Raw genomic sequence first — 23,735 nt, 5'->3', positions numbered from 1 at the left:
TTTTTTCTGCTGTTAAATTTTCTTGTGTCGGCTGACTGCATTTACTTTGTAATGTTTGAAATCTTTGATCTGTATATGCTGTTTTTCCTTGCAAATAAAATAAAAAAAATAAAAAAATAAAAGAAACCTTGTCATGCTGCTTCTGCTATACTTGCCTTTGCCTTTTAGTGAAGTTTAGGAAAAACATATTCTTTGTACACCATTCAAAAGTTGTAATATATTGCCTTGTCAATGTTTGTTACAGGTATAATGTGAATCAAAAGTTCACTTCCTTAAAATAGCTGTACGGGTCCTATATTTGGTTTCACGTGTGGATCAAGCAGTAAAAGTATTGGAAACAAACTAATCAATGTTCTACCATGTAATTTCACAGCATTCAACTGATCTTATGAAATGCGCGACTTCTTCGCAACCATGGAGTGGTTCAGCAACCTTGGGGTGTTTGAGACCCAACTTACAATGGAAAAAAATATGAAACATCCCAAAATGAAGCATTGTGGTGAATGGACATCCATGTTTGGGAAGGTGTCACACGATCCTTAATTTATAACCATACCCTAAAGCCCCAGCCCTTGTCTCCCTTCCCACGCCATCTCACGTTCTCAGTCCACTCTCCCCTCTTGCACCAGCCCCTTTGTTCCAGATAGTTTTAACTAGACATCTAAAACTACGGAAAGAGCAGGTGTTATGTGGGTGCCTTTTTAGAAATATTTGTAAATTCATGAGAGTTGTGTAATTTTTCATATATGCAGAGTAAGATGTGTGCTCATGTAAATGCTGAGTGATGGGTAACAGTGTGAAAGTGTGCAGCATTAATGGTGCAGGTCTAGGATGAATAATGTGCCAATGTGAGTGTTGGGTGAGTTTGCATGAAAGCAAATGTGAGAAGAGGGTCCATGTGAGTGTTGGGTGAGAAGAGTGAGTGCAGGGTGGTGTAAGCAGTGTAAATGCAGGGTGAGTGGTGTGTCTGTGTGTGGTGCAGAGTGAGTGATGAGATTGAATGGTGATCTGTGAGAGTGACATGTGAGTGCATGGTGAGAGGACTTAGTGCTGAGTGAGTGGTGTCCCTATGAGTTGTGGCAGACTATTGTCCCTGAGTGCAGGTATGATTAGCAGAGTGCCTGTATGAATGGTGGCTGAGAGGTTTGTCTGTGTGAGTGCAGGCTGAGAGGAGGAGATGCAGGGTGAGTGGTATCATTCCAGGGTGAGTTTCTTGCTTGCAAGGTGTGAGTGCAGGGTGAGTGATGTGTCCATGTGAGTGAAGGGTGAGCTTTGTGAGTGACAGGGGTGCCTAAGTGAGCACACAGTAAGCGATATGGCTGTGTGAGAGTAGGGTGAGAGAAGTGACTGTAAGGTGAGTGATGTGATATAAGTTTGGGTGTGGGTGAAAGTGCAGAGTGGGAGGAATGAATGCATGGCGAGTGATGTGCTTATTTGAGTGAGATTGCCGAGTGAGCAGTGAGAGCGGCAGGTGATTGAAGTGTCACATGAGTGCAGGGTGAGTAGTGTGCACATGTAAGTGCAAGGTGAAAAGCATGAGTGCATGATGAGTGTTGTGCGTGCAGTGTGATCACTGTGAGTGCAGGGTGAGCGATGTGATCATGTGACTGCAGGGTAAGTGGAGGGAAAGCAGTGTGAGTTCATGGCAAGGGGCAGAAGTGCAGTGTGGTCGCTGTGAGTGCACAATGAGTCATGTGATCATGTGAGCGCAGGGTTAGAGGAGGATAAACAGTGTGAGTGCAGAGTTACAGCTCAGTGCAATGTTATTGCTGTGAGTGTGGGGTGCGCTGTAAAAGTGAGTGGAGTGTCATGTGTATGCAATGCAGGGTTAGTGGTATGCTTGTGTGAGTGCAGGATAGGGAGAGGGTGAATGGTGTGAGTGCATTGTGAGCAGTATGAGTGCAGTGTGATCGCTGTGATTGCAGGGTGAACATGAAAGTGAAGGAGGAGCGGTGATGAGGGACACCTGGAGTAATTCAGCATTTTATTGACGGCTGGAATAGGGTTTCAGAGAAGTTATACTATTGCTATTATGGCATCAATCAGTGATGGTGGATGGAGGAAATAAATAATTTTCTGATCCTGCAACAAACTTTCTGTCTCCTGAGTAGGATTGCCAGCTGATCGGATTTATACAGGCACCGCCGGTATTTCGATGCCACAGTCAGTAAAAAATAAGCAACATCGCATAAAGTGGGTCTTTCTAGCACTTATTTGTGCATACTTCAAACATCAAATATAAATAGCACTTTTAAATGTGTTCTAGGGCTGCATTCATAATCCATGAGTAATAATTAAAGATACAAAGACAGAAAAGTCATATTACAAAAGAATACATACTATTTTATTTACCGCCCTATTTAATGTCAAGGTGAGGCTTTTGCAGCATATTTAAACAACATCAAATGGCTGGTAATTTTATCTTGGGAAAGGTGGCATCCCTACTTCCGAGATGCCTTTTCACAAAATGTATTCTCCCACTGTGGCAGTTTAAATAAAGTACAAATGTAAGGAATAGGCAGAGTGTGGACCCAGGGGGTACTGGAACCAGTGAAAAAACACGATTCCTCGTTACCCAGTTCACAAAGGCATGTCAATGGTCTTTTAAAGACCTGTGAAAAGCTAGGGTGTGGCGGAGGTAAGACTCCAGCACTGCCCAGCCGAGCCCACAGCAGCTCAAGCTGCAGCAGCCCAGGCTGAGTCACATGACCTGTAGGTGGGGGAGGCGTTTTGTGGCCTTTTAAACTATTGCACATGGGCTTGATAACTAGAAAGCGTTATGCCCTGGGGATTTCTTTGTTGTGAATGAACAGAGTTATATTGTCTCTCACCTCTACAATGCTGAAAATGGGAGAGGTGAGATCAAGTTGGTGGGCACGCCTTCAGTGAAACCTATATAGCTAGATGCAGAGTTCATTTATCAATTTTAGCTGAAGTGAAGGAGTGGAAAGAAAATGGGTTACCAGTGGACGTTTGTGTGCGTGCTCCTGAGTGCCGGCCTTCTGCAATGGGCAGGTGAGTACGCCTACGCACGTCCATTAGCTGATACAGCAAGATGGGGGGGGGGGGGGGAAGGAAGAAAGAATGAGAGAGCAACCACAATAAAGAGCCATAAGTGTGCGTATGCCTGCGTGCCTCCATGCACACGCTCTCTCTGTGGAGAAGCTGAAATATCAGCAGTGCACAAAATGGCCAGTAGCACGACAATCCCTCCTCTCTGAAAGAACAGGTACATCATGGGCCACAGCAATGAAAGTTCCACACTCACGCACACAACAGTCACTGACTGTTTCTCCAACTGATATAAAACTGGAAGAGACCGAACCGCAGCAGAACACTCATTTCAATCACAGACAATTAAGAACATCTGAAGAAGCGCAAAAGACAACTTGAACCAAAACAACATTTAATGAGCATTAGTAGCTGAAGTTTAACTCACTCTACCGGGTAGTGTATGAGCATATTTCTGCAACCTCTCCTCGCGCATATAGCACCAGATACAAATATTATTATTAGGGCTCCCAGTTGTATGGTATTTTTTTGTTTTACATTTCGATCTTTATTTATCCATATTTATTTTTTGGCCATCATATTGGTATTTATCCATATTTATTTTGTGTTTTGAGAATAAATGGAGGAGTAAAATGGTATATTTCCACATTTATTTAACTAAAAAACATATGCTCCATACTTTGATGCCTGTCACCTTTTAGCACCTTATTAGTCTAAATATAGCAAAACACTACACCCACAGATAAATATCCGTATTTTACTACAAATATATGTTAGCATGTGCTTGTATTTGGGGAAATCTCAACCTCTTTGTTTTAACTCCCCATGCTTTATATCTGCTCATCTTCTTTCCTGGAATTCACGAAAGACAGCATGGAGAGTCATTCACAAGAAGCACATTTTTATGCTTTTAAAAATAAATACAGCGAAGAAACATGTTTTGGCCATATTTATCTGTAAAAATCAGTAAAAACGGAAAACTGGAAGCCTTCATTATTATTGTTATGTGATGGTATTATATGCATACAAGCAGTAAGTGTCTTTATTAGCCAAACAAGCAGAATACATGACATTTGTGAGAAAATAGATCTAGATTTCCGCTGCACCCACAACAGAAGTAAAAATTCTTTCCCACACATAGAAAAAGTGCAATTTGTGCAGTGGCTGTGCAAACCTCCCTCAGGCAGCAGAACAGGAATAACATGCCCAGATACAGTTGGAGATTTCCTGTCACAGTGAATACATCAACCACAAGTAGACACCAGGAAAACTTCCATAGCACGCATAAAATGTGCAGTATCGACAGCAGCAGTACAAGTGTCCATCGCACACAGAGTAGTGTGTGCTCTCAGCAACGGCCACTTGTATTGCAAAGTGGTGGGGCGGGGGATGGGGGAACACAAGCAAAAAGAACTATAAATGTGAATATATATACAGAAGGAGAGAACTCTGGGTAGTTCTCAAGCTTAGGTGGAAAGCAGCCCCGTTAGAGCACTCTCAACACCAGCGACACTCTAGATCTGCTCACTTCAAATGTCTGTTTTTCTATCAAAGTTTTTAAGCATAGGATTAGCACAGTGCTATCCACGCCGAGATAGAAAATGACAAAGTCTTTTGCAATTTAAACAGCAAAGTCTTTAAGTATAGGACTAGTACAGTGCTGTCCTTGCCGAGCTGTAAAATTACAAAAGCCATTTATCACTCCAGGCATATATATATTATATATATATATATTATTTTCACTAAATAAAAACAATGATTAAAGTAACGTTATAGTTATGTGACTATGTGAGTGATAACATTAAAGTTTTCAACTAAAAAAACAAAGAAATTCACCAGTTATAGTCCCTGTAACCTTGGTTTTATTAATTGAATATATATATATATATATATATATATATATATACACATATATATATATTACCTACTGGCAGTCGCCAGTAGGAAGTTATAGTTAGGACCTAGTTTCCATAGGAAATCCGCAACATTCTTTTGGGAATAACTTTGGCGCCGGTTGTTGAATCTTCGCGAATTTCTCAAAGAAGATGGCCCGCTCCGCTCCTTCCCTGAAAGTCTTGGGAAGATTTGTCAAGCAAAATGGTAGAGTCTGATTCGCAGATCGCCCTTTTGTTTAAATGGCGTAAAGCCCTCCAGTAGTTGTTGAGAAAATCAAATGTGAAAAAATGTATATATCTGGGCGGAGCCTAACCACACATCTCATCGTGAGATCTGATTGGCTGTCAGCACTTCATCCAAGAAGTGTTGGCAGTCATCTTGGGACCAATATACATGATAGCACCTCATTAAAAAGCATTGCAGTTAATAGAAGGTTTTAGGACTTTAGTTACATTATAAATCATTTATTGATGGTACCATACTCATTTTAGGAATTGTGGTGTGTTCTAAGGTGATTTTACCATGTGAAAAAGCCTCCTGCTGGGATATCATGAATCATGTCTGAAAGAAAACTATTATCTCATGCTTTTCCCACAGTGGTTTGGAAGGGGATCTATAAGCTAAACTGAAAGCATATTTTCTGTAAATTCACATTATCTTTCTCAGTCATTTGAGAATGAAGTCTGACATTCTCAGTAAAACATGTACATCCAACAAGGACAGAGACTGTCAGTTGATTCCTTTGTGTTCTACTGCAGCTTCCCAGAGTGTTCTAAATAACAACTATAGCGCTAACAGTCCTACTTATTACAAAGGTATGGCACACCAGAAGCCATCTTGATTGGAATAAAGTGGTAACTCTTAAAACATTTAATTTAAAAAGGAACAAAATGAGGGGGTATATTTTGCCATAGAAAGTATGATTAGTGCTGCAGAAAGAAAAATGAGGGCACATTTTGAGTGACTTCTCAAATCCTCTTCTATTTCATTAAAAAATTCTGACATGCAGTCTCCCAAGATGGCCACCAGAGACAAAAGAGCCCAAATGTAGCCCAAATATCACCCAGATGTAGCCCAAGTATAGCCCAATGACAGAATGTCCCAGGGTGTTCTAAAGAACAACTAGAGCGCTAACAGTCTTACTTATGACAAAAGTATGGCACACCAGAAGCCATCTTGATTGGAATGAAGTGGTAAGTCTGAAAACATTTAATTTAAAAAGAAACAAAATGAGGGGGTTCATTTTGCCATAGAAAGTATGATTAGTGCTTCAGGAAGAAACATTAGGCCACATTTTGAGTGACTTCTCAAATCCTCTTCTATTTCGTGAAAAAAATTCTGACATGCAGACTGAAACATGCACTTTCAATACCAGCAGCAGACTTCCCTGGTGAGCAGTAGCTTTACTACAGTGATCTAATAAGCAACTAGCGTGCTAACATTCTGAATTTATGGCAAATGTGTGTCACATCTGAATGCGTTCTTGATGGAATCAAAGTAGAAAACTGAAAGTATTTCCTACTGAGGAGACTGTAGTAAATGAGGAAATTAGGAAACTTCATAACAAATAAGTCTCCCAAGATGGCCACCAGAGACAAAAGAGCCCAAATGTAGCACAAATATCCCCCAGATGTAGCCCAAGTATAACCCAATGACAGAATGTGCCAGAGTGTTCTAAAGAGCAACTAGAGCGCTAACAGTCTTACTTATGACACAAGTATGGCACACCTGAATTCATCTTGATTGGAATAAAGTGATAACACTTAAAACATTTAATTTGCAAAGGAGCAAAATGAGGGGGTTCAGTTTGCCATAGAAATTATGATTAGTGCTGAAGAAAGAAAAATTAGGGCACATTTTGACTTCTCAAATCCTCTTCTATTTCATTAACAAAATTCTGACATGCAGACTGAAACATGCACTTTGAATACCAGCAGCAGACTTCCCTGGTGAGCAGTAGCTTTACTACAGTGATCTAATGAGCAACTAGAGTGCTAACATTCAGAATTTATGGTAAATGTGTGACACATCTGAATGCCTTCTTGATGGAACCAAAGTAAACAAGCATTGAAAATGCAATAGATCTCGCCCTCCTTTAAGTTAAAGCCATTCTGTTTGTAATGAGGTGGCTTTTTAGCCTTGCTTTTATTAGTGTTTTTCAAACTTTCATGTAAATAACATGCATATGTATGCATATATGTATATGTATGCATGCACTTATATTTGTATTTATATAGATATGCAGATTATATATGTTTATATATGTATGTATATATATATATATATATACACACATACATATATATATAAATGCATATGCATATATATGCATATATATATATGTGTATATGTGTGCGTGTAGAGAGAGGTAAAGAGGTAGAGGTGTAGAGGTAGAGGTGTAGAGGTAGAGAGGTGGAGGTAGAGAGGTAGAGGTAGAGAGGTAGAGACTAGTAGAAAGAGAAGTAGAGAGAAGTAGAGAGAGGTAGAGAGTAGAGAGTGAGTAATAGAGAGTAGAGAGTGAGTAGTAGAGAGCAGCAGAGAGAGTAGCAGAGAGTGAGTAGTAGAGAATAGTAGAGTGAATAGTAGAGTGAGTAGTAGAGAGTGAGTAGTAGAGAGTAGTAGAGAGTAAGTAGTAGAGTGAGTAGTAGAGAGCAGTAGAGAGTGCATAGTAGAGAGTAGTAAAGAGTGAGTAGTAGAGAGTAGTAGAGAGTGAGTAGTAGAGAGTGAGTAGTAGAGAGGGAGTAGTAGAGTGAGTAGTAGAGAGTAGTAGAGAGAGAGTAGTAGAGAGTGAGTAGTAGAGAGTAGTAGAGAGTGAGTAGTAGAGAGTGAGTAGTAGAGTGAGTAGTAGAGTGAGTAGTAGAGAGTAAGTAGTAGAGAGTAGTAGAGAGAGAGTAGTAGAGAGTGAGTAGTAGAGAGTAGTAGAGAGTGAGAAGCAGAGAGTGAGTAGTAGAGAGTAGTAGAGAGTGAGTACCAAAGAGTGAGTAGTAGAGAGAGAGTAGTAGAGAGTGAATAGTAGAGAGTAGTCGAGAGTGAGTAGTAGAGAGTAGTAGATAGTGAGTAGTAGAGAATGAGTAGTAGAGAGTGAGTATTAGAGAGTAGTGGAGTAGTAGAGAGTGAGTAGTAGAGAGTAGTTGAGAATATTCCCAAAGTTTGGCACAGCACCAGTTGCACAACAAGTCCAAACAAATCATATCACTTGAAGGGCTGAATCTTGGTGTATATTCAAATGCTTTTATTTTCCTTAAGTTTATGTACCACAGCCAGCCGATGCGTTTCGTTCTGTACAACAGAACTTCTTCAGGGCGTTCTTATTTCCTTCAAGTTATGTCGGTATCCTGTTGTCATATAACTAGATATTTCTTCCAAATGTTAGACGAGTCGTAAGTACATTCTTATTCAAAGTGACTCGGTATCAATTTTACCCACACAATTCGGGCAGACTTGAGTAATTTATAGCATCCTCAAAGTCAGTCTTTCAAAAAATTCCAAAGTATAGGACATGATAATCCAAATCCAAATGTTTCTCAAGAAAAGTCATTTTCAATCGTTCGGAATATCGGCGTTTGGGCAGATATGACCCACAGACGCGGTTTATGACTTTTCTTGATAAACATTTGGATTTGGATTATCATGTCCTATACTTTGGAATTTTTGAAAGACTGACTTTGAGGATGCTATAAATTACTCAAGTCCATGGATGCTGCTGGGAACGCCCCCAGCAACACCCATTGCACGCCACTGATATTTATCAGGCAGGATTACGCCACAAAAAGTGGCTTAGTCCTGCCTGATAAATATCACTCAGTCTTCTGCGCCACCGGAACTTCACAAAAAGTGACGTTCCGGAGGCGCAAGAAGCTCATAAATAAGGCCCCATAGGTTTCACACTCGTTATAGTTAGGAATTAGCCATTAAAAAACCATAGGCTTCACACCAGTTATAGTTAGCTGGACATTTTACTCATACAAAACCATTGAAATTCCCCCGTTATAGTTAGTTGTACTCACTATAACTCGCGCGCCCGCAATCCACTGCTGATGATGTCACATATTACATCATTCATGACATGGTCAGTGACATCACTGATGACATCATCCACTGAATGTGGTTTGCTTTGATATTTAAATATGTATTATAAATACTCTACTTTGCATTGAAGAATGAGTGGATATATAAATATAAATTTGTGGATGGTGGATTTAGTAACAGTGTCATTGATTGTTTCCTTGACTAATTTGTAGAGTCTCACTATATATAATGTGTAGTTACTAAACTGTGTGAACGTCTTTATTGCTTTGTCTTAATTTCTATGTTAAAGACTATATTTGTTATTGGTTTCTTAACTGAGTATTTGTATGGGTAAATGAATGTCTATGTGGTTTGGGGGGGGGGGGTGTGATTGCCAAAAAATGTGTGAATAGTTCATTCAGTAGGTATATAAGGTTAAGACTACATGGTATAACAGTTGTTTCAGTGAGTGTATATGTTTATGGGTGTGGTGGTGATGAAATATTTCTCTCAATGGTACATCTCCATTAAACTTTAAAAAAAAGGCAGTGTATGTGACAGTTATATCTAATTAAGTGTGCCTAAGACATAGTGATTGTATGAGTCACTATATGGATAACTGTATACTTGTAATAGTGATTTTATAACACACTAAGTGTGAGTTACTATCTATATAAATAGATGAAGTGGTGTTTGTATAAGTGTGTAGGTGAGTAAATGTAAGTATAATCAATTGTTTGCATAAGTCAGAAGGATGTCTTTATAAGCGAATACAATGTGTGCTGTTGTGTAATGTTGAAATAGGCGTATTAGTATATTTGATAGTGTTCTGTTGATTATTCACTGCATATAACACTGAATCTATAGGTAAGTGATTAGATGTGTGTATAGTTTTATGAATAACTGAGTGGGTGTTTAGAAATTTCAATTGGTATGTCAATGGTTTCAAATATGGCACTTTCTATTTTACAGTGAGTGATGAAAGATTATACTAGTGTGTGATGAGGTGTATTTGATTGTCACATGGATGATGTCATCAGTGATGTCATCCGTGATGTCATCAGTGATGTCATCAGTAATGTCACTGACCATGTCATGAATGATGTAATATGTGACATAATCAGCAGTGGATTGCAGGTGCGCGAGTTATAGTGAGTACAACCAACTATAACGGGGGAATTTCAATGGTTTTGTATGAGTAAAATGTCCAGCTAACAATAACTGGTGTGAAACCTATGTTTTTTTCAGTGAATATATATATATATATTCACTGAAAAAACCATAGGTTATAGACCATATATAGTTAGGAATTAGCATTTAGAAAACCTTATTTTACTCACACAAAACCATTGAAATTCCATATATAGTTAGTTGCACTAACTATATATCGCGCATCCGCAATCCACTGCTGATGATGTCACATATTACATCATTCATGACATGGTCAGTGACATCACTGATGACATCACTGATGACATCTCAAATGACATCACTGATGACAACATCCAGTGACTGTATGTTTCTGTAAAGTTAAAATATGTTTTACATATTGAAGAATGAGTAGATGTATAAGTGTCTGAATGAAGGTTTTAGTAGGTGCGTGGTTGACTGTATGAGTGAGTGATTAAATGCGTCCTACTGAATGCATAGGTTAGTGACTAAACTGTGTGAAACTTTGCATCAGTATGTCTGTTGTTGTGCAAGCTGCTGCATGTGTTGATCAGTAGCTATATGAGTGGCTATATGGGTTATTGATTGGTTGGCCAAGTATTTGTATGGGAGACTGAGTGTGTGTGTGACTGGTTGGGAGGTGTGTGACTCTGTGCAGATCAATGTGTACTTGTATCAGTGATTGTATAAGAGAGTAAGTATGTGTTAGTATATGTTTGAAAATGTAAGGTGCTCTATGTTTAACTGTATAGATTAGAAAATGGAGGTGTGATTGATTCTTTGCATGACTGACTAGGTGTGTGAGTAACTCCATGGATGAGCAACAGAGTGTAAATGTCTGTATAGGTGTATGAGTGCATATGATAGTGTTGTAAAGATGAGTGATTGTATGTATGAATGATTGTATGGATGAATGAGTGAATGTGTGTGTAGACGTAGGAATCAGTGAGTGCGTATGTAGTAACTAGTATTGGTGTGTCAATGGTTTCAAAAATTATACTCTGTATTTAACACTGGTTGTAACAGAGGTTATATTAAAATGTGAGGAGATGCATTGTATTGTCACATGAATGATATCATCAGTGATGTGGTCATTGATGTCAAATGAGATGTCATCAGTGATGTCATTTGAGATGTCATCAGTGATGTCATCAGTGATGTCACTGACCATGTCATGAATGATGTAATATGTGACATCATCAGCAGTGGATTGCGGATGCGCGATATATAGTTAGTGCAACTAACTATATATGGAATTTCAATGGTTTTGTGTGAGTAAAATAAGGTTTTCTAAATGCTAATTCCTAACTATATATGGTCTATAACCTATGGTTTTTTCAGTGAATTTTCAAGGTTTTGTAAATGCTAATTCCTAACTATATATGGTCTATAACCTATGTTTTTTTCTGTGAATTTCATTGGTTTTTTAACAGCTAATATCTGTAGCTGTAAAATGTATTCTTCTTTAAATCCAAAAATATATTTTATATGTTTATGAATAATTTTTTTTTTAAATATTTTTTTTTCTTCGTTCCCGCTTCGCGAATCGGGAAGCTTCCCGTTAGCTGACCTTGATGCCGCGAAATAGACCGCGAGCCGGTAAACGTTTCTTTACCGCAAGTGCCGCGTTAGAAAACAACATCGTGACGCCTCCCGTCCGCATGACGTTTCACGTTGTCGCGTGATACGTCATATGACGTGCTACGTTAGCGAACTGGTACGCGAAGCGAGTCGCAAAGCGCAGGTTTCTGGAAGCAAACCGGGAGGCCCTGCAAAGCGCTTAACGTAAACACAGCAAGTCATGTGACTTGGCAATAACACTTTTCATTGGTTCATTTCACTTTTGGTTTCCTAATGATGTAAGACTAGGTCATATAATCTAAAATGAACACTTTTGATTGGTTGAGAACTCTTGTTTTTCCCAAATGATGAAAATCCCTCCTTCTTTCCTCACTCTGACTTTCATCATTGTGAGAGAAAGACCCTTTGTGATCACTGAGCAATGGCTTCTTTAGTAGCTTCAGCTGGTGCTTCCCCACCACCTCCACCACATCCAAGGAAGAGTGGACCACCTGCTCAAGTTATAATTCAACAAGAAGAAGAAGAAGAGGAACAGGACGACGAGCACGAAGAGAGGCAGTTTTTGCCTGAGCAGCCCAGGACGTCTCACCGGAAAGAAAACTTCATTTGGCAATTTTTTAAAATTCCCAAAGGTCAGAAAAAAGTAAATGCAAGATACGTAACTTGCCTTATATGTCAAGATAGACTGTCCAGAGGAACCGAGAAAAAATACAGTTTCGGAAACTACACAATGCATCGCCATATGACTAGGTGGCATCCTAACAACTACAGTGCTGCACAGTTTCGGAACGACCTAGATAATCTCCCTATTATGGCCAGAAGATCTGTTGTACCGGAAGTAACGGGACCAGAGGGCAGGGAGATGGTGCCAAATATACAAATGAAATTTGGTGAAGTAAAACACACCTGCGTATTTTGCGATGGATTCATTTCCTACGGAGAAAAAAGCATCACTCTGATCAACAGAGCTATTGACTATCATATGCAAGTTTGTACGAAACGCCCAAAATAATAAATACTTCTTTTTTTGTTTTGTTGCTCCTGTTGAGCCCTTTACAATGAATCGTTTTCATTGCCCCCTCCAAGAAAAACCCAAAAAAATATAAAACTTCAGAAAAATTCAAAAAAAGTACAAAAATGTTCCGAAAAATAATAAAAAAAATATAAAACAACAAAAACAATAAAAAAAAAAGTTCTTTTCAGAACTACCTCCCCGTTATTAAAAAATTGGTACAATATTTGGAACTGTGCCAACCTCTATTTCTCTTAGTTCGCTTCCCAGTTCGCTCGCCGGTACGCGAACTAGAAGCGAACCAAAAACAGTAAGTATAAGGGAAGGAAACAGACACTTATGTTAAAAGAAAGACAGCTATAGGGGAGTAAACTAGAGATACTATTACCCGTAATCCACTGCTGATGATGTCACATATTACATCATTCATGACATGCTCAGTGACATCATCAGCAGAGGATTGCGGGTTTTTTGGCAACGTGCCTTATCCACGGTTTAATAACGCTGCCTTTTGCTTTATATAAGTTTTCAAATTGTATGAAATATATACCAATAGGTCGTTATGAACCTTTAGGTAGTGCTTTTCTTCATGAGGTCTGGTCGCTTCCATACACATACAGATGTTTCAAAGATGATCAAGAAGTTTATCTGAATGGAGAGGAATGCACTGAGACGCCAGATCATTCACTAATGTGTAGGCACATACAGTTACACGGTTCATGCAACAAACACCGACCAAATATGGCTTGCGTGTTGCAAGGCACGCCAGTTCCTGCTATCATCCCCACGTTCAAGTTGTTGGAAAATGGTAGTTATTTGATGCTCAATAATGAAGATTGTTCTGAGTTAATTGAAAAGGGTCTGCACCTCTGTACGGGTGTTCGCTATGTGAAGCACGAAAGTTTCACGGGCCGAACTCAAGGCCACCTCTCTCTGAGACAAAAGAGCTCTTATTCTTGCCATGCCGTTGAAATCTGTCCCAAGGTTGGTATTTGTGGCCAGATTGAAAACTCCCTATGTTCATGTGTGGGAGGAAATAGAACATTTCTGCAGCAAATAACCCGTTCACTTACTGTTACGATAAAAGGAATACTTTTAATTCAGATTTGCCTTTCAATTTCAGCAAGATGGTTCCGACTATCTTTAACGCATCCTCCACAAAGACCCTGGCGCACTTTTTTAAAGTTGTTACCAGTGGTCTCGTGACTTCATTTGAGAAAATCTTTGGAGTCATCCCTGCTTCCTTTCATTCTATTTTCTCCACTCTGGTTCGTGGATTGGCATTTTTACTTGCATTACCAGCGGACGCTCTTGTGCTTTTTTACATTTTTAAATATGGATGTCCCTCCTATGCAACCTCCCACCCTGCAGCTGCTGACACTGTTCCGCAATCGCATGCTAGAATATTATGGCACAATGCCGTTGGCGATATTAAGCACGGCATATGGCTTATCTTTTCGATTCTCCTACTTCACCTGTGTCCAGCCTGTATTTCACTGCCTGACCTGTGATTTCGATTGGGCCATTGATTTGTGTCTCTGCGGACCGGTTTCTCCTGACGTCGACTTTAATCAGCTGATGACTCCTATCATTACTCACGAGTTGGTTTGTCCTGGCGAAAGGATTATGGCTGTGGCATTGATGCATGGACTACTTGGTCCCTGGAATTTACTGGCGGCAGCACAGTCTTTCTTGGAACAGAGCTTTCTTGAAAACCCACCGAGCTGTCCTCTGATGGTGATAGAGGATCCGGTGCTGGGAGAGCACGTATGTTCTTTTCCGCTTTTAAATTGGATGGCTGAACTGTTTTCGGATGAAGACGGTGACTTCCTATTGGAGGCTGTTGCAGCTTATTTTGCATACACAGTTATGTCATAGACCTTTTTCATGTTTGATATGCTGAGTACTAGCATTTCATTGACAATTCATTGACTTATTTGTCAAGTTTTTATTATTTACCTTGCCTATTGGCTTAAGACTCGATAAAGTACTTGGCTGTTTTATTTTTCTTTAGCATTAAATTTTCCTAGTTTTTAATGCTTTACCTTGCGGACCGTCCACATATAAACTTGCAATCTGCTCTCATGAGATGGCACTTCTATTATCTTATTCAGTTCGTTTCCGGATCATGGGGAGGTGTCATCTAGGTCCTGGATATCTTTACACCGTGTTAAGTTAGCATGGGCTCATTACCGGTTTAAACGCCATTTTTCCTTTTTTGCAACTTCTGCACACGACACTTAGTTGTTGCTTTAGCTTTCCACCTAGTAGTTCATCGTGGTTTACATGAGAATAATATGTTATTGCTCTACTATCTGCTTTGCTTGTTAAACTATATCTGTACAGCGAGTGCTAAAGTTTCAAGAACAACACGATACAGAATTGTTATGAGGTCTGATCTCCACGACTTCATACTCATAACATAAGTGCAACTTCTGCCAATTCTGGGCATGAGGCGGGTTTTATATTGCTTTGCCGAACACACATACACAACAGTTGATGCGGTTCACATGAAGAGAGAGCTGGTGTATGCTGATGTGATTCCTTCAAATCTAAGACACTAAAGTATGGGCACGCCCTAAACCAACACAAAGAGACCTTCTTAGCAAATAATATAATATGTGTATTAGGGAGGGTGAGATATAAGCAGCCGCGGGCCGTGGAGGGAGTTACGGTGAGGCAGGGAGGCGGGGAGGGGGAGAAGCAGGGTGGAGCCCTCTCTACCTTGCCCCTCCCCCTCCCCGCCTCCCTGCCCCACCGTAACTCCCTCCACGGCCCGCGGCTGCTTATAAGTGTTGCTAACTCTTATTCATTTACAGCATGTTAACATACTGTCACCATTCGCTTTTTATGTACTAGTAACTATGCTGGTAATTTTGCTACTGATAATATGTGTACTTCTATTATCTAAGATACTACGCCTGAGAAGACGGCATTAGTAAATAAACATTTCAAATACACATGTGTTCTTCTTAACTCCATGTTCTGGTTTCTAAGAAATATATAACGACCGACTGTTCATGAGTTCCACGTATCCTGAGGTACTATAAGTTCATATTCTGGATTGTCTAAACATTGAGAGTTTGTTATATCCAATGTGACACTGTACCTAGCTTGCTAAGGAGTTTTTGATTACTAACGTGAGTTTTGGGACACCCTAATTCGCCGAGGTTCCAATCCTCTGTCCACAGTTCTGTGTGAGAACAGAAACCCTGCGACAGGGGCACCCCCGACCCTTGCTGGAGCTTCATCACACTTGCGATACAACTCCAGCAATGCGCCACCTTTACGGCACAGATACATCACGCATCTGTGCTGTTTTTGCCCCATGATGCGCCGCATTGTAAATGCAGCACACCATAGGTGACGGAACAGCGGCACAGAATGACTAACACATCCCTGGTGATGCGCCAGTCATCATAAATGTATCCCTATGCTTCTTATCTTGTTAGAGATGAACCGCCATATGTATCATCAAAGTTTTTTGCATTTCCTAAATAGCGAACTTTAAGGAATAAATAGCGATTCTTTACCATTCCTAGTTTGCGATTAGCTATTTGCTAATTACAAATTACCCATTCATTTCCTTCATTTCCATAGGGCGGTTGGACTCACTTTTAGCTCGAACGGCTGAATGGATTTCCACGAAACTTGGCAAAATTGTAGGGACTGGTAGCCCGATGTGCCTTTGCTATGTCTCAAGATATATGCTCCAGTGGTTTTTACGAAAATTAACTTTGAAAAATATATATTGGGCTACATTGGCCTATATATATGTTGGAGCCCAAATGTAGCCCAATGTAGCCCAATGAAGCCCAATGTAGCCCAATGTAGCCCAAAGATGGCCGCCAGACACACAAAAAAACAAATGTAGCCCAAATATCAGCCAGATGTAGCCCAACTATAGCCCAGTGACAGAATGACCAATCAGCTTCGCAAACCTCCGTTACGCGAAGCGGAGCGCTGTTACAGATATATATCTTTTTTTGAACGTTAATTTCTCAAAATCCACTGGAGCACACATATTGAGACCTAGCAAAGGCACATCGGGCTACCAGTCCCTAATATTTTGCCAAGTTTCGTGCAAATCCATTCAGCCGTTCGATTATTATTATTATTATTTTTTTTTGCCCCGCGGGGCCCTTTTAAAACCTCCACATCAAACCTAGGGGGTCAGCGAGGATCTACTATGCCCCCTTATAGTTATTTCCCCCTTTGTTTTGACCTCCTCTTGTCTCTCGATCCTACCGAGAGACAAGATGGCGGCCGCTACGGACTTTTTGGAATGTTGACAGACGCCGGAGAACCAATCAGCTTCGCTTCACAAAGCTCCGTTGCGCGTAAAGTACGCGTCCTGGGACGCTGCCAGGTCCGCTGTTACAGAAATATATCTTTTTTTAAACGTTAATTTCTCAAAATCCACTGGAGCACATATATTGAGACCTACAAAAGGCACATCGGGCTACCAGTCCCTACAATTTTGCCAAGTTTCGTGCAAATCCATTCAGCCGTTCGGGCTAAAAGTGAGGCCAACCGCCCTATGGAAAATTCAATGTTAAAAACACGTTTTGGGACCCCCCTTTTTTCTCGGCCCCCCCTTGACGAACCCCCCCCAAATTTTCAAGGGCTGCTCAGAAACAAAATGTGCCATTTTCCTGAAAATTTTAGCCAATTCCGTCCACAAACGCCAAAGTTATTAGACATAGAATTTTCAAAAATCCCATAGAGAAAAAATCCTAACTATATATACCTACTGGCGACCGCCAGTAGGTAATATACATGCACACACATACACATATTTATATACACACACACACATATTTATATACACACACATATATACATATGTGTGTATGTTCACTGAAAAGAAAACAAGGTTACAGTTACATTATAGTTAGGTTCAGATTTCACTCACACATAACCATAGAAATTAGGCACTTGTAGTTATACTTATCTCAAGTAACTATAACTTGTGCCCTAAGGTAACTATAACTCGCACCCCCACCATGCACAGTTCTCTCATCATTAATTTCACTGAAAATGTTGCAGTGATATTATCAGTGATGCCATAGAAGAGGTCATGACTGATGTAATATGTGGGGTAATTAGCAGTGCACTGTGAGGGCGCTAGTTATAGTTACTTTAGGGCATGAATTATAGTTACTTGTGATAAGTAGAACTACAACTGCTAAATTTCAATGTTTTTCTGTATAAAATCTGAACCTAACCATAATGACCCTGTAACCCAGCAAGAAATGTTGCTGCCTGTGGGCGGGAGCAATATTTGTATCTGTTCCCCTACCCGCTTCATTGCAGACAGGAAAACAGATTAAAAAGTCAGTTCCTTGCTGGCGGTAACATTTTTCATGCTTCTTTCCGATGGTGGCGGACCTAGGCCCAGATGATGACTATGGCAGCCCATTAGACCGCCATAGTCACAGTGGTGATCTATGAACCGCCAGACTGGCAGTCCACCTGCTGTATTACGACTTGGGCGGTTGGACCTCTACAAGACCACTACAACTGCCTGGGATCCGGGATCCTGTGGCGGTTGCACAGTGGTCAGAGGAAGTAATGTGCTGGTGGTGACGCTGTAACACTGCCGATCATATTCCTCACTGCCCTCCTTTTCATGGTGGTGAGCCTGACATAAACAGGGTGGTTGGTAGGGAGCTAACTGGGCCCTCACAGGGCCCTTGCCATTCCTAGGCTAGGCGGTGCTTGCAGGGGTGGCACATGTTGTGCCCCCATGTACATCCAGCTTTGAAATTGCTCCCACCAAGTGAGAGAAAACATAGGTTTCACAGCCCACACCAGTGTAGGCAGTGAAACAGCTTTGTCCCAGAGGTGGGTACCCTGGAATATAGCTGGAGCAGGCCCTGAGGGTTGTAGTCCCCATGGCCATTAATGGCTCAGGGATGGGGCAGTGCAGCCCCCTCCCATTTCACTGCACAGCCGGGCCCCGGGGGTTGGGGTCCATGGGGCCCACGTGGTCTAGGGAGGGGGGCCGCATGCACCCCTCTCACCTATCTAACATAAAATGAATTGACCCAGGACCTGGCTCATCCAGGGGCTTCCCTCCCCCTTTTTATCATGGACGGACCCCAAGGGTTGACTGTCCCCAGGCCTGAAATAGCCCAGGAGGGAGGCTGTGTGCACCTCTCCACTTCATATGTGATGCTGGTGCCCGGAGGGGGCGGTCCATTGGCTGAAATCAGCCCAGGAGGTGGGCCACGTACCTCCCTTATAAATATGTAACATTTTCATTTTACAATCATGTGTTAATTTAATAAGACTTGAATTTTGTAGTATGTTGTTGCTCTCCAGGGATTTAGAATCGTATTACTAGAGAAAATCGAGCACACTTAAATCCCTTTGAGAAAGGCTTCTGAGAAGTCGAAATGCATTGGTACTGAGCACAATTAAAAGGACTGAATAACCTTGACTGGTGGGCCGCTTTTTATTTGCCGTAGATTGCGTGGGACAACAGTATTGTATGTATGTATCTATCTATCTATCTATCTATCTATCTATCTATCTATCTATCTATCTATCTATCTATCTATCTATCTATCTATCTATCTATCTATCTATCTATCTATCTATCTATCTATCTATCCTAATTTACCAAATAAGTAGTAAATCTGTCCCAATAGAAGGATTCCCTGAATGGGGGGAAACATACTTCTTTTTGGAATTCACAAACATTGGCAGTAGTATGTTTTCAATGGTGCGCCAGTCTTAAGTTTCCAAGCATAATACTGGCAATCAGACACCCAAAAATAGAAGGGATGTATGCATGGAAATTGTCTAACCAGTGGCAATCACCCACTGTACCACTGTAGACAGAGGCCCACATAACGCAAAGCAGTACTGACCCTGTTAATCATGAAAACACACTATTTCGATTTTGATCATCTCACCCCTCCACCACGCAGCTTACTGCTTTTTCAGTAAAAAAAAATTGAGAGTTGCAACTCCTGAATATCAATGACTAAGCCATGCTTCTGCTTCCCATACCACTGGTTGCATTCTTTACTCCTTCAACTTTTTCAAGTGCAATATTGCTGGTGCCTTATGTCTAAAGTGACAATCTAAACAACACAAAAGTATCAAAGGGCCTAAAACAAATGCCTAGAGTGATAGAAACACCTAATACAAACACTATGTTTATCCTACAACTTCAAGGTGAGTTTCCAAACCTCAAGAGAAAGGGTCAATAAAAGGTACCCATCAGTCACCACACGAAACTGCCCTTCATCATTTGGGATTCCTCTTTGACCAAAGAGTGGAACACCTGCCTTGGAAGAATGAGGATAAGATTAAATCAAACCTCATCTATTTATTTATATACTGCAAACCCGACCCAAAGGTATTGGAGGGATTTATATGAGCACATGGGGAGATTAACGGATTAGCCCATATTTACAAGCTGTTGAGTCAACGCCGAGACTAGAACCTGATCACCCTGTTCCAAAGTCGGAAGTGGAAGGGCGAGATTTTGATCGATACCTTAGCACTATTGATCTAAACCTCAATCTGGTCGACTGAACCTTTGTTGCCTGTCTTTAAGGTACAAGGTACATCTATTTCCAAGTTAGTTCACCCAATAAAGGACTCTGCTCCCAAAGATCACAAACAACTTCTAGCTTTCAAAAGTTTATTGTAAGGATATGATAAGCTGCAAATACAGGCATCTCAGAATGAGATTCACGAGGTACACAGGTCCAATTACATACATGTGCTCTCGGAAAGCCCTCAGACGAGCAACGGAAATCACTAACACAAGTTCTAAGAATAATAAAGCTATCAGCATTGACGCATATCTCTCCTTCATTTAAGTTGGAGGAAAACGCACAGGTTAGGCTGTCCCTACCCTGCTCTAGATGGTATCCCTACTTAACCAAGTCCCAACCTAACAAAGGTGTCAGCAGTGGATGACCCCCAAGGGAAGTCACTCACTCTAAGTCTCTTGGTGAAAACCTATAGTTCTCCAGTCATGACCCCTCTCTGCCTACCCATCCGCTCTCTAAAGGGTCCTCAGGTATCTGCTCTAACTCCACCCAGGGGTGCTGTCCCTAATACAAAACAGTCAACAACATTTGAGACGCCCCTTTCGAGACGCCCCTCACGTGGTGTAGCTTCTGGCTTTTTCCATGATGCTTTGTATTGGGCCTCATACGTTAGAGTTGACCTTGCTTCTCAGACTCTTCTCCGGCCCGCTGATACCCCTTAAACATTCCGGAACCCTCCTCCATGTCTGGGCCGTCTACTGAACAGACCTCTATTCATTCATTTATAATTGGATCCCCCCTTTTCCTTTGCAGACAGATATCTGCAGCCAAGAACCCAACTCTCATAGACTTCCAAAAAGGCCTGCAACATTTCTCAGCCCAGACATGTACGTGTAAACCAACGTTAAAACATTTCAGGCCTACAATATTTCTCATAATGATTATAGCATTCAACTTCTTCATTAATTAAAGCATGTTAATACTCTTATTCTATTATTCAGTAAACATTTTTATAAATCGTGGCCCATTAATGCAATGACCAAAACATTAATACAATCTTTGTCGTGAAACGAAACACCTTCCCTTTTAGCTCTGGCCCTGAGGCCTACCACATTCTGCGTTTAACCACCTACCATCTTACATTTTAACAGCTACACGACATGGATTCAGGAATAATCACATCTAATAAATCATATAGTGTCACACATTTCTGTATTAGTTCCACTTCTACTTAATCTCTATATTAGCTATACATTTAGAATATAATTGCAGATACTATTAGCACTCATGGCATTTCTCCTCATGATTTGTGCTTACTACAGGTAAGTGTGATGCACTCATACATTTAGGTCAGTTTGCGCTCTCTCAGTTCCCCCCTTTGATGACCTCTCGGGGTCATCACTAACATTTAAACTGCAGTTATTGGTAGCATAACTTGCCTCTGCGCTTCCAGAGCCCTCAGACTCCTGTACTGATTATCTTGTATGGCAGCCAATCTCTGCAGCTGCTCTCTTTGGGCCCTTTCTGACCTTCTTGCTCTGTACCATTTGAATACCCTCACCAATCCCCACAATATGATCCCACAGATCAATATTATGATGACAGGTTTTAGAATATACCACACAAAGCTTTTGCCTAAGGTGGAAATCCACCCACCAACTGCACTCATTCCGTGGCCCACCTTTTCCCAGACATTTTCTTTACTCAAGTCTTCGATCTCCTTGTGAATATCAGTTATGTTCCTAATAACCTTCTCAAGGGGTTTTGAATTGTCTGGAATGTAAGTGCAACATTCCTGGACCTTCAAAGCCTTACAGACTCCGCCCTCTTTTGCTAGTAGGACATCTAATGCAAGACGGTTCTGAAGAACCATAGCCCTTATCGATTGCATCTCTCCTTCTACCAGCATTAAGGACTGAGCAGTGCTGGCAGACAACCTGTCGACGACTGTTGCCAGCCGTCTAATTTTAACATCATTAAGGATTAGACCTAAAAGAGGGAACATAGCTCCGAAGACATCTCCAACCATTTCAGCATCTCCTACATCTCTCCTTCCCCTCGAAGATGTCTTGCCCTCAATGATCACTAAGTCTTGTGCATGATATATTTTGGGGAAGACAATTGCTAAGTAACATGATCCATACCAGTTGTCAGGTAGTCTCACGTAGGCATTTCTTCCACATACAAAATACACATTTGGAATCACTTGCATTCCCTTCAGGAAATCTTTAGTATAGTACTCTATATTGAAAGCATGTTCACAGTCGACTTCTCCAACGTATACATTTTCATAATACGTTTTGGCTCGGTGAAGACATAGCTTTCCTCTCTGCGTTTTATCTAAAGCTATTGGACCACTACTACCCTTTCTCTTGTGTGCCTTTTCTTCCTCGGTCCAATCTGTTTTCCATTGTCCTGATTTTTTCAAAATCTTTTGTCTCCTGTAACGATCATCCACCTGCCCTATGAACTTCTTCTCGACTTCTGACACCTTGCATGTCAGGTTATTTCTACGGGCATGTGAAGTGTCTAAGGTAATCCAAGGAATGAAGAACTTGGCCAATCTGTCTTCACTCTTCCAGTAATCCCATTTGTTCATCTGCTTATAATTTGGGACTTCTGGCAACACTGAATCATAATTGGAGAAATAGTATTCAAAACTATCTCTCTCATAAAATATACTAAGCAATAAGCTACATGTAATGCCATATGTCAGCGGGAGGTGATGATATCGAATTCCCTCGTCTACAGACGCCGGCAACTGCATGCAGACGTAGCAATCCTTAACCTCCATGGCATCCACGTATTCATATAAGAGTTTAGCATAAGCATTTGACCTAAAGTCTCCTTGGGACTCATCTACGTGTAACCTGCGGGCTTCTGCAGCTAATAACGCTTTCTCTTGAGTGTTTTCCCCTTTTTCACCAGCAACAGTGGGTGTAAGCGTTTCTACAGATTTCACATCAGTTACCTTTGCCTCTTCCTCATGTCCCTTTACATAAGAAATTGTTACCACTAAAGCTATTAACATTATCACTCCTACTATTAGTGTACCTATTATACATTTAGCTCTGCGGTTCTGGGTGCCGGCCTCCATTTCGTCAGACAATATGGCTCTCTCTTATCTTAGCCAAAAGTTCTTTTCCTCTCGTTCCTTTACAGTCTCTTTTTAATCCTTTTGTCCTTAGAATCCACACAATTGGAAGCTGACAACCTTCTTCGCAAAAGTCCTTTAACAGTTCAAACAAGACAACCCTAGCCCTTCTCCATCAACTCAAGGGAAGTTCCCTAATATTCTCTGCTTCCTGGGCGCTAGGTAATCTTCTTTTTCTGGTTGCTTTATTTACAAAGTCCTTAACAATCTACTATCAGATTTGTTGTTGCAGCTTCAATAGCATAGTTCAATATTTCCAAACGAAGATTGTGCTCTTCATGTGCTGTTATCGTTGTACCAAAGTCGGGGAATTGCAATTCTGAAAGAAACATGTGTTTTAACTTGCTGAGGCGGGGAGGTCTGGGGAGCATGAATGTTAGTGACCCTT

General features: G+C 40.9%; 1 protein-coding gene across 3 annotated transcripts in view; it reads left to right on the top strand.

Moving 5' to 3' along the window:
- Positions 1-2,931: 2,931 nt before the first annotated feature.
- Positions 2,932-23,735, top strand: part of LOC144755246 (scavenger receptor cysteine-rich domain-containing protein DMBT1-like) — a 735,795-nt gene continuing 714,991 nt past the window's right edge. For all 3 annotated transcript variants that reach the window (XM_078643989.1, XM_078643988.1, XM_078643987.1), the window contains exon 1: positions 2,932-3,015. In XM_078643989.1, coding sequence (XP_078500115.1) covers positions 2,955-3,015 — 61 coding nt within the window. In that variant the 5' untranslated portion in view covers positions 2,932-2,954. The remainder of the gene's footprint in view (positions 3,016-23,735) is intronic.

This window comes from Lissotriton helveticus, chromosome 5_1 (assembly GCF_964261635.1).
Source record: "Lissotriton helveticus chromosome 5_1, aLisHel1.1, whole genome shotgun sequence".
Lineage (NCBI taxonomy): Eukaryota > Metazoa > Chordata > Amphibia > Caudata > Salamandridae > Lissotriton > Lissotriton helveticus.
The sequence above is the reverse complement of the archived record's forward strand: the minus strand, read 5'-3'. Positions and strand labels throughout refer to the sequence as shown.